Here is a 17,542-nt window from a genome sequence, read left to right as displayed (position 1 = left end):
TGGTTAGAGATTTTGTATTTTGCATTGCAAAATTCCTGAGAAAATTTAACAGAAGAATAGTCTGTTTGCAAGCTATTTTCACTGAGTTAATAATTTTGTGATTTTTGTCATGATATTGTGACTCACAACTTACCTTCCACAGCAACACAACGGCGATGTAGGAGCATCTGAGAAGGAAACATGTTATGGCTGATTCAGATAACATGAGACAGTCTTCTCAGTAAGCTCGTTGGCTAGTTAGCTGCTAACATTAACGTCTATAATGAGCTACTTACTTAGCTGTAAATGTTAACATTAACAATGGCAGTTTCATGAGCCTTAGCACACATATGTGTTTGCTGTAATTTTATACCAGCGAGGTCATGTTTGAATAGGAAAGGTGATAACGCTACGCTACATTACAGTACTTTTTCCTGAACGAAGGGAAAAAGTAAAAAAACGTCACAATTCGTTGAGAAAAGGTGGACGAAAGAGCTTTTATCACCGAACAGTCTGCGAAGCAAGAGCGCAAAAGGGATGAAAGAGGAAATTAACAAAACCGAAGCTCATGATCTCGACGAAACGCGCCTGGAGCCACTGAAGCAGAGCGTGTCTGCTCCAGCACTCGGCCCTGGGACAGAGCTCATAGCACCTGAGTCCCGGAGAAACTGAAAACAGAATCTGTGGAGATCTGTGTGCACATCGATGGACCACCTGCTCTGGTTCCTCGTCCAGAACAAAAGAGGGATCATCTCCATCATTATCAGAGTCCACACCGTCTGTGGACACACTGCATACTCTGTCGTGCTCCAATTTAAAAAAAAAAAAAGTGTGCTGTGCTGTATCACAGTATTATGTTCTAAGCCATATATATTGATTTATAACAGAAAACTGTCAAAAGGGAGAATAAATATAAATATAAGTGTAAAGATGTTTGAATATATCAGAGCAGTAAATTAATCAGTGCGTGTGAACGAGCGCATTGACTCACGTGTGGTTATTTCACTGATCCACAACGTGAATTCTTCCTTCAGAACAGCTCTTTATATCATCATTTAGATTCATCTACCTGTTGTCACATGTACAGAAGGACTGGATTATCATTCCTACACTCAGATTGTTATATTTAATACAAAATAATAAGCGCACGCAGGAGCTGCTGCTGCTGCCACTGATGCTGCATTCAAGTACCGTCAGAAATTACACAACTTTTTCGTTGTTTCAAATTCAACAGTTGCTTGTGGCAAAATAATTAATTATATCCACACAAAAGATTAATTCTGGCCTATGTAAGGTGCCTGAGCCCATTGATGCTGCCCCCCCACACAGATAAAAAAATCCAAGCAAGCAGGCTGAGTTTGTCCTGTAATTTCCGACAGTACATGAAGTAGCAGCAGCCTCAGCGCTCACAAACCGGCTTCTGCGCTGTGTGAAAACATTCAGCTGCTCCAACGAAGTCAAATTAAACAATAACGTTACAAAAACTACACAAACGATTAAAAAACATCAAGAACGACAGCAAAACGAAACAGACGAATTGAGGTTTTCGTTGCCCTTCGTTCAAATTTTTCAACAGTTTAAAAATCCTGACGAAGCGCCAGCTGCAGGAATGAGGCTGCGCGAAGTTTAAATCAATCAATCAATCAACCTTTTTTTATATAGCGCCAAATCACAACAAACAGTTGCCCCAAGGCGCTTTATATTGTAAGGCAAGGCCATACAATAATTATGTAAAACCCCAACGGTCAAAACGACCCCCTGTGAGCAAGCACCTGGCTACAGTGGGAAGGAAAAACTCCCTTTTAACAGGAAGAAACCTCCAGCAGAACCAGGCTCAGGGAGGGGCAGTCTTCTGCTGAGACTGGCTGGGGCCGAGGGAAAGAACCAGGAAAAAGACATGCTGTGGAGGGGAGCAGAGATCGATCACTAATGATTAAATGCAGAGTGGTGCATACAGAGCAAAAAGAGAAAGAAACACTCAGTGCATCATGGGAAGCCCCCCACAGTCTACGTCTAAAGCAGCATAACCAAGGGATAGTCCAGGGTCACCTGATCCAGCCCTAACTATAAGCTTTAGCAAAAAGGAAAGTTTTAAGCCTAATCTTAAAAGTAGAGAGGGTATCTGTCTCCCTGATCTGAATTGGGAGCTGGTTCCACAGGAGAGGAGCCTGAAAGCTGAAGGCTCTGCCTCCCATTCTACTCTTACAGACCCTAGGAACTACAAGTAAGCCTGCAGTCTGAGAGCGAAGCGGTCTATTGGGGTGATATGGTACTATGAGGTCCCTAAGAAAAGATGGGACCTGATTATTCAAAACCTTATAAGTAAGAAGAAGAATTTTAAATTCTATTCTAGAATTAACAGGAAGCCAATGAAGAGAGGCCAACACGGGTGAGATATGCTCTCTCCTGCTAGTCCCCGTCAGTACTCTAGCTGCAGCATTTTGAATCAACTGAAGGCTTTTTAGGGAACTTTCAGGACAACCCGACAACAATGAATTACAATAGTCCAGCCTAGAGGAAATAAATGCATGAATTAGTTATTAATTAGTAAATGATGCCAGCGACAGTCAACGAAAGTCCAGATTTCTTGTTTCGTCAGGGCTTCGTCATCCTTCGTTAAGTGCCATGTGACTGGGCCATAAGAAAATACCTTCCTCTTCAGTGGATGACTTTGTTACAAAGACAATGACATGCACACCTCAGCAAACAAATAACAGCTGCATGCTGGTGTGATAAGACATAATTTAAGTATGATCCAATTAGTCAGCTAATCGCAAAAATAATCGGTGTCTAGTCGATTATCAAAATAATTGTTTGTAGTAGGCCTACTGTCACTGTGAGTCAATGCATCATTGTGCGCATTAGAGGCTCGGTGTGGTACCCGCAATGCAGCTGAATGGGATGTCACCCAGTAATACACACATTATAACATGCTCACTATTGAACTCTGTCGGAGGAATGACAGTGGAACTGTTTTGCCAGCCCATGACACCATAAACAAACATGTAAACTCACCTCCGATACAGCCCCAGGTGCATGTCACAGTGCAGGGCAGACAGTGGCCAGGGACTGCAGCCTGTGTGGTGAAGTCCCTTTCATCCCGGTTGTGCCATGTGCTGACATCATTGGCTCACAAATGCCTCCTTCACCATGGCTTAAATTTATCCCATGTCAGGTGCTGCCCCGCAGCGCGCCATGCACTGATGATTTGACTGGACAGTGCAGCATACAGCCCGTCCGTGTGCTCATCACATCGCTGTCACTGTGCTGTGTCCATGAGCAAAGTGCTGACAGTCCGTCATGTGTGGGACACACATGTCCATCCTGCCGGTGCAATGTCCTGTTCAGCGGTAGGTGCACGTGATGGAGCAAGTGGACAAGCGAATGAGTAAGTGACAGAGTGACAGCACTCAAGCACATCCGTCCGGCAGTCTGAGCACTTTATTTATGGTCTTGGTTCAGTTTGACAGCTGTCTGTGTCTGTGCACTGTTGTCCAACAACCTTTGGGCTGTGGTCGTGCAGGTGTGCACGACTCAGTCCGGACTGGATCCGCCCACATTCTACATGGTCATCTGGCAGTCATATGCGACTGTCCCTCTTGACTGCATCTTGATTATTGCCATTTTGGTGTTTCGGCCTCAGTTGTCCTGGTTCGAGTGCATTCGTACTGTGTGTGACGGGGGTCTTAGTTATGATTGGTGACACACGTTACTTGTAAGTTACTTTCTGTCTTGGTGGACCATGAGATTTATTTTCAGCTTGACTGATGCCTGTGGTAAACGCTGGCGTGCCGTACGGACCCGGACTGCTCGGTGGAAAGGGGCTGCACGCGCTGGCTAAACAGTCATGGTGTGACAGGCCCGTAACGTGGTCACCTGTTCCACTGCAGTAAACCTCAGGGTGATTAAACCTTTCTGTCTGATGACACACTGGACTATTCTGAAGAGTGAACTTGCACTGAGCTGCTGTGTTGGCAGTATTGATACCTGTGAACATAGCAGTGGTGGGCACAGCTAACCAAAAAGTTAGCTTCAATAACAGCTAATCAGCTAATTGAAAAGTGATCTTTTATAAAACTAAACTGATAAACCACCCAAAAATTTATCAGAAGCTACAGATAACTGATTACTTTCAGTATTGTCTCTGGTACACTTGCAACTATTAACAAGCTGATTTTGAGTTTTAACACCATCTTTGTCTGCCTTGATAAAATATTTTTCTTATGGTTGTAAAATATGCAGATACTTTTCCTGTATTTCTGTGGTACTTTTTATCCCTCTGGTATGAAATATGTGGATGAAGGTTCTCCGTCGCTACAGCAGATTTCTGTCCATTGGGCCACCTAAAGGCAGGGTCCACGCTGAGCCGCCCTGGTGCAAAATCAAGGCTGGATGCAAGATTTAACATTTAGCCCATCCCCGGGAAACATCCCCTGCTTTTTTTTTTTGTTTGTTTGTGTGTAACTGATTCAGGATCATCAATCTTGGGGTGGAACCCAAAATCAGAAACATTAACATACCATTTCTGTTTGGAAGGAACTAGTTGGGGTAAAAATTCTGCCCCAGAGCCCTGGTGTAGGTGCACAGTGGAAATCTTTATCTTTTTCATTTGGTTTTTCACACAGATTTTAACTTTGAAGGAGCAGATTTGAAAATGAAAACAGTCCAAGTTAAACTTTTGCTTATAAAAAGATCATCATTAAAGGGGTCTTATAGTGCAAAACTGGTCACACTGTGAGATCATACCAGCAAAGATTTACTGCCACTGATGATGTTCCACGTGTTGAGACATTGTACAGCAGAGGGAGAGGTCAGTTTGTCAGCTTGATCTCGAGCTCTGCTTTTTAATTTGCATTTTGTGGATTTATTTTGAAGTAAGTGGTGCTTTTGGTCACTCAGGCCCACTCCTCTGTGGAGAAATGGGGAGACCACGAGGCAGCCTTGCTGATAGGCTTGGACACAGAACGATCGCCAACGGTACGTCTGCATTCTAAATCCACTTTAACATTTTTATTTCCTTATGCCAGCTATTTTTGTCTGTGGTAACTCAAACACAATAAGTGCTGTCATCGTATTCGGAAATACAGAAGGCTAAACTGAAATTAAACTGGCTCCCTTGAAACACTGCTCTGGGATGTTTCCAAACCCCTTTGAAGCTTTATTCCAGAGTCTATCAAAAGATATGAGCGACGGTCCAAAACGAGTGCTTGAAAAAATTCCTGTTGACTTGGAGTTGAAACGGTAAAACTCAAGTGAATGACAGCCAGTCGTGCTCTTTTTGAAAGCCTACCTTTTGTGCAGATTTAAAAGGTGGGAGTTTATTGTTACTAATCCCGGCTGTGTTTCCTCCAGATGTTAACGTGGACAACGTCCCCCAACTGAAACGGAGTCTGGCTGAGCGACTCGGCAGAGTCGTAGCTTCAGGAGAGCTTGTGGTGCCCCCTCACAGAGGTGACCATCTCATAGTCCACACACACACACCACATGTAGGTCAGACTGCAGAGACATGGCTGATTGAGAAGTTTTGAGCCCGACCCAGTAAAATCAGGGCATGGTTCTCCATCTTCTGCATTCTGAGAAACCAGCATTTGAGGAGAATGTGTGAAGTTTTGACAGTTTTGAAAAATGTTGGTTGTGTGAATCAGAGGACGAGTTTTAAAAGTTGAGTCACTGCGCCTCATTCGGTCACGTCAGCGTTTACCACAGACACGCCCTGAAAATAAATCCCATGATCCACAGAGATGGAAAAAAAAAGTTAAACTACACTGATTGGCCTCCGTGTGGATGGGCGGGGCCTGGTGACAGCGTACAAACTCTTGATGACATGCACGTCAACATCTGGATGCTCCGCCTACCAAACAAAAGGGTTCTGCTGGCTGCGGAAACACAAGCCAAACTAGACTGAACTGTTCTGACCCGTACTGTGCGGTACCGACCCGGGCTGCTCAGAGGAAACCAGGCTGTATTGTGTTAAACCGTGTTCTACCCCCTTTTTTTTTTTGGTTTTTGGTTACACATATTTTATATTTTGGTTACACAACCTGTTCATCTGTCCAGGTTAAAGTGCAGCTGACATGATTGATTGAGTGATTTTTATTTTTTTTTTTTTTTGTCGCTGATTCACATTACTTTGTGATAGTTGTTTGTTCTATTGAGAAAATTCAGATTAAACTGCAAGCTTAACACACATTATTTTTGACAAAATATGACTCCTGCAGTGGCTCTGTTTGGCCTCTTGAGGCCAAAGGCGGCTGAAAGGCAGCGTGACATCACAGCGGTACATCAGCAGAACCGCTGATCCCCACAAGCAGCTCTGAGGATGAACCTTATTCTGACAGCTCGCACCAGACGAGCACTTCAGACTGTCACAGAAACAATAACGTGGCTGTTAGATTTGATCAGACCGCAGGTTTGAGTCCCATGACTAGGGCTGTCACGATTAGGAATTTCTGAAGACGATTGTCAGGCAAATAATTGTGATTGATGATTATATTGTCTATTTTTTTTTCTTTTTTTCCCTTCTTTATATTCTACTATTGTAGTATAATTACACAACTCTGGAAGAACGTTTGGCTTTTGTGAGTGGAGAAACATATATAAACAAATAGTGCAACATTTTTATTTTCATCTTCATTTTACATATAATCCCAACTTTTTCTGATTTGTGATTGTTTCTTTTGCATTTCTGAAATTATAGAACTGCTATAAAGAAAAGTGTGAACATTTTCTTGTGTTTTAAAACTTTGTGAAGCAAATGCAAACACCAAACATTAATAAAGAAGGAAAAACAATACACAGACATGCAGTAACATGTTCAGGAAAACTGATATAAACTGAACAGAACAATGCAGGCTGATTTGACTCCCCATATTTTTTGTATAAATAAATCAGAATACAATAAGAGGCAACTCACTCTGAAATAATTAAAACATATCACTGCAGCTTAATAACTTTGAAAAACAACAGAAATCAGCAGCTTGTATTTTTATTCTGACTCCAGTTCATTTTAGTGTGATGAAGTCATCTTTTTTTTTCTCATCAGTCACATTTTGTGCTTGAACACGACATTAAGCTCAAGATTGAACAAATACATACCTTTGAAAAATAAACAGCTGTTAAAGTTCAGCTTTTTGTGATCTGTGCTTCTGAACATCACTGCACAGCTTTTCTGTAATTTTTCTCAGTTCATTCATATATTCTCATTTTTAAGGATGTTTTTAAGGATATTTGACCGTTTATTTCATCTCGTGATCTCATAAATTTAGTATACGATGTGCACATGGTGTGAACAGGATGATGCCATCAGACCTGCACCGGTAGAGAAAGTACAGAGAGTAAAGGCAGCGTCACGGTTTGGTTCTGTTTTTTATATATATGTTCACTCTGGTTAAAATCTCTCTCTGTTCCACACTCGCTGTCTCACGTGATGCTTCACAGCAGAACGTAACGTCTCGTGCCTCCCTTCAGGAATCTCCCTCCTTCAGTCTGCAACGAGTTGACTGCGCACACGCGCACACACACACACACACAGCTCCTTCGGTAAACTGCACATTTTAAAAGGTTTTGAACAATACAGCTGCTGTTTTAATCGGCTGTCTTATTCAAAATTTGAACGTCCAAATACGGCAGGACGGCTCGCTGCCTACAACTAAGAACTGAGAGAAAAACAAAGACTTAAATAAAATAAATGACTCGTCGACTACTAAATTAGTTGTTAACGATTTCAATCGTTGATGTAGTCGTGACTCGTCGAGCCAGCCCTACAAAACTGAAATGCATCCACAGCGGTACGTGGCTTTGGAACCAGAACCTCCTCACGCTCCATGTTATTATCCGAGCCTCACTAACCATCCGACCAAGACGAGAGGAAACGGAGTGAGTGAGGCAGCGATGACGTCACATTCTGAGTCGTTTATGCAACTTTGTTGATAAAATAAATAATTCACGGTGGTTGGTGTGACAGAGGAAGATACAGAGGACAGGGTGAGATGGAAACGACTGATCTGCTGTGGCGACCCCTAACGGGAACAGCCAAAAGACAAAGAAGAAGAATCACGATTATGAAAAATATTGGCAAATATGAAAAATAATCGCGATTGGCGAATATTGTAATAATTGTGACTGCCCTACCCATGACAATAAAGACAATAAAGGGAGTCAATATAACAGAGACTGACAGGGTGAGTCTAGTATGTCTGAATAATATGAAATGATCGTTTGTGTTTGTATAACGGCTGAGTGGATCCTTGTCATTTGATTGGTGCTTTGTATGTCACCTGACATGGATTATTCGTTCCATTTAGCATGTAATTTGGTTCCACACTAGTGGGGGCAGCGTTTAGCTGAACATGCCAGGTTTTGTTTTGCTGACGGACGACAATGTGAATGAGTTAATTGACGGTGCAAATTCTTCTATCTCTCACACACACACACACACATATATACACAAAAGCAAATCCACCACACCGCAAGCCGTCAGGAGGCATGAGCAGCTGTTAAGAGGATGAAGTTAGAATGAAAAGCTGGACTAATTTCTCACGTGATTTTTCACTGGAGTGAGGCAGCACACAGTCTTTTTGTTTGTTTTTTTTTTTTTTTTTTTTGGAAGTACATGAAGTCAGCGTGCAGCATCATGGACTACATCATCAGAATTATTTTTGGACTCCTATTTAAAGTCAGTGTTGGATTGTTCATGTCAAAGCACCAGTGACACACCAGAATCTATAAGTTCCCTTTCTGTTGTTAATAAATTAATATAATATCAAATGACAAGGATCTATTTTAGCTATTATATAAAACAAATAATGAATGCTTTTATAAATGTTTAATTCAGTAATAAGAACTAGAGTCCACAGTCGCACTGAGCCGTGTCCCGGCATGGACATGTGGTCGCCATTTTAGATCCGGGCAAGTCAGTGAGCAGCGCACATAGACGCTCAGTTAGTCTTATCAAGAAACAGGTGGATTATGCCAGAAAGCTGCACATGTTGGCAAAGCCACAAACAGAGGAAGAAGGGAGACAACATTTCCTTCCGTAGGTATGTGGTTTTGGTTGTTCTTGTCACTTTGTCTGTGACATTTGGTCTAACAACAGGTGTATGTTGCCTGCCATGCCCGCGTCATCCGAGGACACAAACTATTACCTCTTAGGTCTAGTTGATATTTTTCCCTGCTAGACCGATGTCTCATTAAAATACTTGTCATTAGTGATTAAAATTGTTTCACAAGGCCGACCTTGTTTTTAATTTTGTGCCTTAAATAACCGAGCTGCTCCGACCTTATTATTTTTTTCAAAAACCATATGGATTTGAATCACGTGTGATTGCGTCAGACAAGCTGAACCTTCGTGCGCATGCGTGAGTTTTTCCACACTTGTCAGTTGCGTCATTCGCCTGTGAGCAGGCTTTGAGTGAGGAGTGGTCCAGCCCCCTTGTCGGATTTTCATTGTCAGGAAATGGCGGAATGATTTGGGCTTTTTTTCCATCAAAATGTTTTCAGAAACTGTTATAGACAGGCAGCTGGAAACCATTCGAAAAATTTATCTGGCTTTCGGTGAAAATTTTACGGGCTTCACAGAGAATAAGGAGTGTTACTACAGCTTTAACGACGGGCCACAATGAAATACTGGTACCATTGAACTCATAAACATTCATTATTTGTATATTGCTAAATATTCTATATAAAATGCTCTGATTTTGCCAACATAAGTGCAACCCAACTGGTTCACATGCACGTATGTTTTCAGTTTATTTTATTTTCCACCATAGTTCTTTCAGTAAATTCCATCTGTCCTAACATTTAAAAAAAAAATAAAAAATTAATGCAATAAATTAATGCAAATGGTGCACCATGATGGATGGAATGCAGCCGGCGGGAGCTGGCAGCAGCTATGGTAGTTATGGGCCTTTCACACTGAACACATCGGAAGTGTCAAATGCATCAAAAATTGGTCTAAAAAGTATTATTTTCAATGAGACGTGTTGCTTTTTAGATGCGTCAGAAGCGTTGAGTCAAAAGCCGAGCTAAACCGACGCTTCTGAAGGGAGTGCACATTGCCGCTTGTCGGCAGGCTGATGTGGTCAAAGTTCAACGCAGTCCAACTTTGGACGCTCTGAGCTGTGACGTACCTTCACGCTGTCCAATAGGAAGCCAAAACACAGAAGACTAGTGGCAGAAACCACTGATCTGTACAAAACATTAATGTGTGACAGGAATGCTTATTTATAGAGCAGTTTTCTGAAGAAAAATCCTTGGAAATGTTTTTTTGTTGTTGTTGTTTGTTACCTCAAAATTTCTGATTACTGTTAAAAAAAAAGTTTAGAATACTTGTAATTAAAATAAATAAATAAATCAATAAATGGTTCTTTAGAAACCTTTCATCTGTAAATTAAAACCACCTGTTATTTCAGAATAGTTATACCACGGTCAGTGAGATTCTATGTCTAACTGGCGTGCATTATTTTCATATATACGCACATGTAGTTCGGCGAGTTAAATCACTGTAATAATCACTCCGCTCTGGTCGTCACCATAGCAATGCACCAAACAGTTGGCGCAGATCAGCTGTGTTTTGACAAGTGAATGACAGAAACGCGATAAAACATGGATTTCCAAGTGAATTGTTGTGTGGGCTGCTGAAGAGGAGGTACTGCTGGCCCACCACCACAAGATGGCGCCCTGCTTGAAGTGCGGGCTTCAAGCACGAGAGGGCATCGGAGCGACCAGGAGTGACAGCTGTCACTCATCATCCATACCAGCTGTCACTCATTCACTTCTCATCACCACCACCATAAAGGCCGGACTGCAACTCCACCTCCCCGCCGAGAAATCAACTACCATTCAGGTAATTTCTCTGCTGACTGACACTGTGTGTGTTTAACCTGAACTTCTATTGCAGCCGTTTTCCTGGAGTGTTTCCTTATCTGGAGGATTGGCGTTTGGTGTGACAGCGACGGCTTCGCCTCACACCCCAACTCAGATAAGTGGTTGACCAGGAGCTGCACGAGTGTGTGTGATTGGAGGTGGAGGTTCTCCCTCCTTTACCTAAGACAGACTGTGGGATTACTGAGTGTGCGAACTCACACTCATCTGGACTGTCTCTGTTCTCTGCCAGCAGTACCGGGTCTGACTGCTGAAGACAGCGGCCACCTGGGGCGCAGGGCTTGGCGGCTCTGGTGTTCTTCAGCTCCGTTGGCGGTGGAAGCTGTGTGGGGATCCGGCTCTTCTCTTGCCAGGCGTCTTCTATCGTCGAACCTGCCCACACGTCACCTGGTGTATGATTGACAGTCCGCCATATTATTGTCTGTACGTCGTCGTATGATTCACAACATTAAATTGTTACTTTTGGCTTATCCATTGTCCGTTCATTAACGCCCCCTGTTGTGGGTCCGTGTCACGTCACTTTCACAACATGAATTTTAATATTGTTGGCCAAAATAAAACATTTGAGGAATGGAAAGAGAAGGAGAGCAAACGAGAAGAACAGCAAAAGCAACGGCGTAAAGATTTAACATCAGACGAACTGGACAAGATTGAAGACGGGAAAGAAGAAGTGAACGCTTCTGTCCTTGCGGGCGGCCGAGCGCTCCGCATCAAAACAGTGAGCGTAGTTTCTGGACCTGTTTGACAGAGTTTGTCACAGCGCGACACAGCAGAGTGAGAGGAGGGGTGGGGTGAGCGGCCCGCTGCGGCGCGAGCCCACAAACTCGGTAAGTGCTCAGAGACAAAACATAAAATAATCCCAAATACTCACACATTTTTATCAAGTTCTGTCAACTTAAATAAATATTTTGTGTGTTACCTCACTGTGTGGGACCGTGGTATAAGCGGATTAAACAACTCGAAGCCGTGCTTCGCGTCGTGGTGTTTCAGACTCCGCATCGTGCATTAAAACTGTGTAATGCACGACTTCTCGTTGTTTAATCCTTACATAATTTCTTGTTAACATAAGGAATCTCGGACATTTATGTTTAGACAAAATAACATGGAAACTTGTATATTTTTTAAGTCTGGTAGATTATTTATATCTCATTTCAACCAGAAAAACAGACGCTGTAAATAAATACAAATGTTTATTATAAATGCAAAAGGAAATAATTTAACAATGACTGCAGTGTGATTGTAAAGTAGGATTTCTGTGACATAAACCTCATGAGGAATTTTTTTTATAGTTATTTCAACTTGTAATTTCATCAAAATATGTAATTGCCTTTAATGTTGTTATCAGGACAGAGTCATTTCTAAAATATGAATTTGAGCACAATAAGTGGAGAGCTTCTACTTGTGCAAATGTCTTTGGACTTTGATTTCGTGGACATTTTTAATGATCCGTTCATTTATTGTTCAAATATAAAATGAAACAGCTTTTTAAAAAAATAATAAAATAGTTGCTGTTCAAAGAGCCTTTATTTAGAAGAAGGTGATGTTCTGCTGGATTCTCTGGACCAGATGAAGGTCTCTTCTGCAGCTTTGACCTCTGGTGGTGTTGCTGAAAAGCAGAGATGTTTTCTTTCGACTGGACTTCGTGGTGTTCAGCTCATCAATGGAAGTTTGGTTGTCTGCACAGCAAATGTTCCTGATTGGGACAAATAAAAATATTTCTTTAAATAGAAAGAAACACTAAACAGTTTATATATAAAAAAAAAAAAATAAAGGGGGAAAATGGGGGGGAAAAAAAACAATGGAAAAAACGCCCGAAAAAATAAGTTATTTAAAGTTGAGCTTTTGTGGTGTCTGAAAAAAGCTGTAGCTTTATTTGGTAAAAATTAAAAAAGACTGAACCATTTACAAATTAAAGCCTTCACGCAGATCAACTGTGCTAAAAGGCTACGCTAACGTTAGCCGATCAATAAACCTTCACAGCAGTTCAGTAAACATCACGTTTTATTTTTACATTATTCTCACCTCGATAAAGCTGCAGAACTAAACTCCGTTGGTCAAACTGGGACTTGGCATATATCCAAAAAGTGGGAGATTTCAGACTGAGTGGGTTTGCTCCATCACCCCGGCTGCCTGCCTCGGTCTGACCAGTGATGATGCCTGAAGGCCGGCTTCTCCGTGCGGGTCGGCCCGCTGTCGCGGTTCGATCGATATCCCACCAAGTCGTCAGTCCTCCCTCGGTCGGCGTCACTCTGAAAAGTAGCTGAAAAAAAGCTTCTCCCAGCAGGGTGATGGAGAATCGTTTTACTGCTGTTTTTTAAAGCTTTTTTGTGGTTCAGGCGACGCAAATTCAAGATGGTGATCGCTGAACTTTTTTCAGGTTGTGGAAACAGCCAGAGTGTGACGTAACAATCTCCGCCCCCTGCCACTTCCGAGCGACGCGTCTGACGTCACGACGTTTTGGAAACACATCCAACGGATTGGGAAGCGTTGACGTTGTTCAGTGTGGAAGGCCCATCAGTCTGTGTGTGTGTCTCTTTTTTTTTCTTTACCTCACCAGAACACGTACTAAAAAATTTAAATAAGATTAGAAATGTAAATAACTGACATGAGGGGCTTGAAGACTTTCTGGAGTTATGTCACACTCAGTTTGTGGCTTCAGTGGACCTCTGGAAGCTAAATTTGAAATCTTGTGAAATCAGCTTACTCAGTGTATTACTATGGCCGTGGTACATTATGTCCACTCGTCATATTAATTATTAATTCATTGTCTGTACCCGCTTACTCCAGTCAAAGCTCACGGGAGGGCTAGAGCCTATCCCAGCAGTCATAGGGCAAGAGGCGGGGTTCGCTGTGGACAGGGCGCCAGTCTGTCACAGGGACACATGCAGACAGACAAATTCACACCTACAGACAGTTTAAAGGTTGCAGAGGTCCGATGTCTTTGGAAGCCGGAGCACCGGAGGGATCCCACACAAACAGAGGAAGAACATGTACACTCCACACAGAAAGGCCCCATGTGGGAAGCGATACCACAGCCTTCTTGGCAGCAGTGTTAACCACTAAACCAGTCTTGGGATGTAAATCATAAAAAGTCCCTGTCAGTTTGGTGGATTTCAGTGACACGTTTCACAGTTGTGTTTGACCGTGTGCTGATGTGCAAGAAGGGAAATAATTCCAGTTCCACATCTTGAAGGAGAGATAATTTGTCTTTTGTTGGTTTAACACGGGTTTTAGGTGTTTTGTCACAAACAGGAGGGAGGTGATGGTCTAGTGATTAAGCGTTGGGCTTGAGACCAGACAATCCTCAGTTCAAATCCCAGCCTGACCAGAAAATCACTAAGGGCCCTTGGGCAAGGTCTTTAATCCCCGAGTTGCTCCCAGTGTGCAGTGAGCACCTTGAGTAGCAGCAGCCTGATATCTGGGTCAATGTCAGGCATTATTGTAAAGTAGGGATGGGTATTGATAAGATTTTATCAATATCGATTCCGCTTATTGATCCGATTCCTTATCGATACCTCCTGTGAATTTTCTGTGTACTAAAAGTCGGCTTTACAGATTTTCTATGTCAACAACATTTTTATTCTTAAAGTAAATAAATATGAAATTGGTCACCTGATTCTTAAACTCTGGACCTAAATAGAAATAAACAATTCTGTAGTTTTTGTCAAAAGCGTTTCCTTTCAGACATTACTGGCGTGAATGTCGCTCTGTACCTCTGAGCTCAGCTCTTGCAGGTGGCTGTGTACACGTCTCATTTGGGGAGGAAAAAAAAAACATTTTAGTTGATTGTAGGTTGTCTGTGTTACAACATTTGGAAAAAGGTGTAATTTGATATAAAGCGGCAATTCACTTTGAAGTTATTGATTCCGACCTGACTGTAACGTGACTCAGCAGAGAGCCACGCAACATTTGGAGCTGTGTGAACGGAACAGAGGACGATTATTGTTTCTTGACTGCAACAAGACAAGAGTCCCAGTTAGTGACTTTAATCCACACAAAAGTGACTCAGGTTTGACATTTTAATGGCTTTGAGAGGGGTTAAGAAGTGGACTTGCCGCTTCTGAAGAACAGCGAATCGAAACACTGCTTCATTGGTTCAGGCTTCGAAGCTGTGTCACGCTGCAGAAACGGTTGATTACAGACCCACTGCAGGGTCTGTAATCAACATAGAGAAATGATCATTTTCCCGACAAACACCCTCAAAAACAAGGGCTGCGCTGAAGGGCCGATAAGGGAATCGTTACGCAAAAAGACTATTGATATCGGTGGATCGAATCATTTCAATCAATCAATCAATCAATTTTTTTTTTTATATAGCGCCAAATCACAACAAACAGTTGCCCCAAGGTGCTTTATATTGTAAGGCAAGGCCATACAATAATGATGTAAAACCCCAACGGTCAAAACGACCCCTGTGAGCAAGCACTTGGCGACAGTGGGAAGGAAAAACTCCCTTTTAACAGGAAGAAACCTCCAGCAGAACCAGGCTCAGGGAGGGGCAGTCTTCTGCTGGGACTGGTTGGGGCTGAGGGAGAGAACCAGGAAAAAGACATGCTGTGGAGGGGAGCAGAGATCGATCACTAATGATTAAATGCAGAGTGGTGCATACAGAGCAAAAAGAGAAAGAAACAGTGCATCATGGGAACCCCCCAGCAGTCTACGTCTATAGCAGCATAACTAAGGGATGGTTCAGGGTCACCTGATCCAGCCCTAACTATAAGCTTTAGCAAAAAGGAAAGTTTTAAGCCTAATCTTAAAAGTAGAGAGGGTGTCTGTCTCCCTGATCTGAATTGGGAGCTGGTTCCACAGGAGAGGAGCCTGAAAGCTGAAGGCTCTGCCTCCCATTCTACTCTTACAAACCCTAGGAACTACAAGTAAGCCTGCAGTCTGAGAGCGAAGCGCTCTATTGGGGTGATATGGTACTACGAGGTCCCTAAGATAAGATGGGACCTGATTATTCAAAACCTTATAAGTAAGAAGAAGAATTTTAAATTCTATTCTAGAATTAACAGGAAGCCAATGAAGAGAGGCCAATATGGGTGAGATATGCTCTCTCCTTCTAGTCCCCGTTAGTACTCTAACTGCAGCATTTTGAATTAACTGAAGGCTTTTCAGGGAACTTTTAGGACAACCTGATAATAATGAATTACAATAGTCCAGCCTAGAGGAAATAAATGCATGAATTAGTTTTTCAGCATCACTCTGAGACAAGACCTTTCTGATTTTAGAGATATTGCGTAAATGCAAAAAAGCAGTCCTACATATTTGTTTAATATGCGCTTTGAATGACATATCCTGATCAAAAATGACTCCAAGATTTCTCACAGTATTACTAGAGGTCAGGGTAATGCCATCCAGAGTAAGGATCTGGTTAGACACCATGTTTCTAAGATTTGTGGGGCCAAGTACAATAACTTCAGTTTTATCTGAGTTTAAAAGCAGGAAATTAGAGGTCATCCATGTCTTTATGTCTGTAAGACAATCCTGCAGTTTAACTAATTGGTGTGTGTCGTCTGGCTTCATGGATAGATAAAGCTGGGTATCATCTGCGTAACAATGAAAATTTAAGCAATACCGTCTAATAATACTGCCTAAGGGAAGCATATATAAAGTGAATAAAATTGGTCCTAGCACAGAACCTTGTGGAACTCCATAATTAACTTTAGTCTGTGAAGAAGATTCCCCATTTACATGAACAAATTGTAATCTATTAGACAAATATGATTCAAACCACCGCAGCGCAGTGCCTTTAATACCTATGGCATGCTCTAATCTCTGTAATAAAATTTTATGGTCAACAGTATCAAAAGCAGCACTGAGGTCTAACAGAACAAGCACAGAGATGAGTCCACTGTCTGAGGCCATAAGAAGATCATTTGTAACCTTCACTAATGCTGTTTCTGTACTATGATGAATTCTAAAACCTGACTGAAACTCTTCAAATAGACCATTCCTCTGCAGATGATCAGTTAGCTGTTTTACAACTACCCTTTCAAGAATTTTTGAGAGAAAAGGAAGGTTGGAGATTGGCCTATAATTAGCTAAGATAGCTGGGTCAAGTGATGGCTTTTTAAGTAATGGTTTAATTACTGCCACCTTAAAAGCCTGTGGTACATAGCCAACTAACAAAGATAGATTGATCATATTTAAGATCGAAGCATTAAATAATGGTAGGGCTTCCTTGAGCAGCCTGGTAGGAATGGGGTCTAATAAACATGTTGATGGTTTGGATGAAGTAACTAATGAAAATAACTCAGACAGAAGTTGAATCATTTCTTAACGATACACGAAAAGAACCAGTTCTCGATTCCCATTCCTATTATAAAGCACTTTGTCAGTGTGTCACTTTGTCAGAGTGTCAGATGCAGATGGAAAAGTGCTATATAAAAACAATCCATTTACTAAACGTTAAAACTTACCACTTGTTCAAACTTTTTTAGTTAAATTTGGCTATTTAGTGTTTGACAACATTCAGAGTTCAGATATTATATCCTCCTGTTGCAAATTGTTGGATATACAGGGTGGGCCAATAAAATGTTACGACGCTTTGATGGTACAGAAGTTTTTGAAATGAGAGCTTATTTGAAAATTTTATTTACAGACTTGTAACAGAAGCATCAAATTAACATTTGATACCAAAGGTTTCCACTTTGCCTCTTGTTTTCCGCACAGTTCAATAATT

General features: G+C 41.8%; 1 protein-coding gene across 2 annotated transcripts in view; it reads left to right on the top strand.

Moving 5' to 3' along the window:
- The window catches only part of zc3h11a (zinc finger CCCH-type containing 11A), a 110,968-nt gene that overhangs the window by 67,620 nt on the left and 25,806 nt on the right, over positions 1–17,542 (top strand). For both annotated transcript variants that reach the window (XM_034167513.1, XM_034167514.1), the window contains 2 exons: positions 4,879–4,956; positions 5,332–5,430. In XM_034167513.1, the coding sequence (XP_034023404.1) occupies positions 4,879–4,956; positions 5,332–5,430 (177 nt within the window). The remainder of the gene's footprint in view (positions 1–4,878; positions 4,957–5,331; positions 5,431–17,542) is intronic.

This window comes from Thalassophryne amazonica, chromosome 3, assembly GCF_902500255.1.
Source record: "Thalassophryne amazonica chromosome 3, fThaAma1.1, whole genome shotgun sequence".
NCBI classification, from domain to species: domain Eukaryota; kingdom Metazoa; phylum Chordata; class Actinopteri; order Batrachoidiformes; family Batrachoididae; genus Thalassophryne; species Thalassophryne amazonica.
The sequence above is the reverse complement of the archived record's forward strand: the minus strand, read 5'-3'. Positions and strand labels throughout refer to the sequence as shown.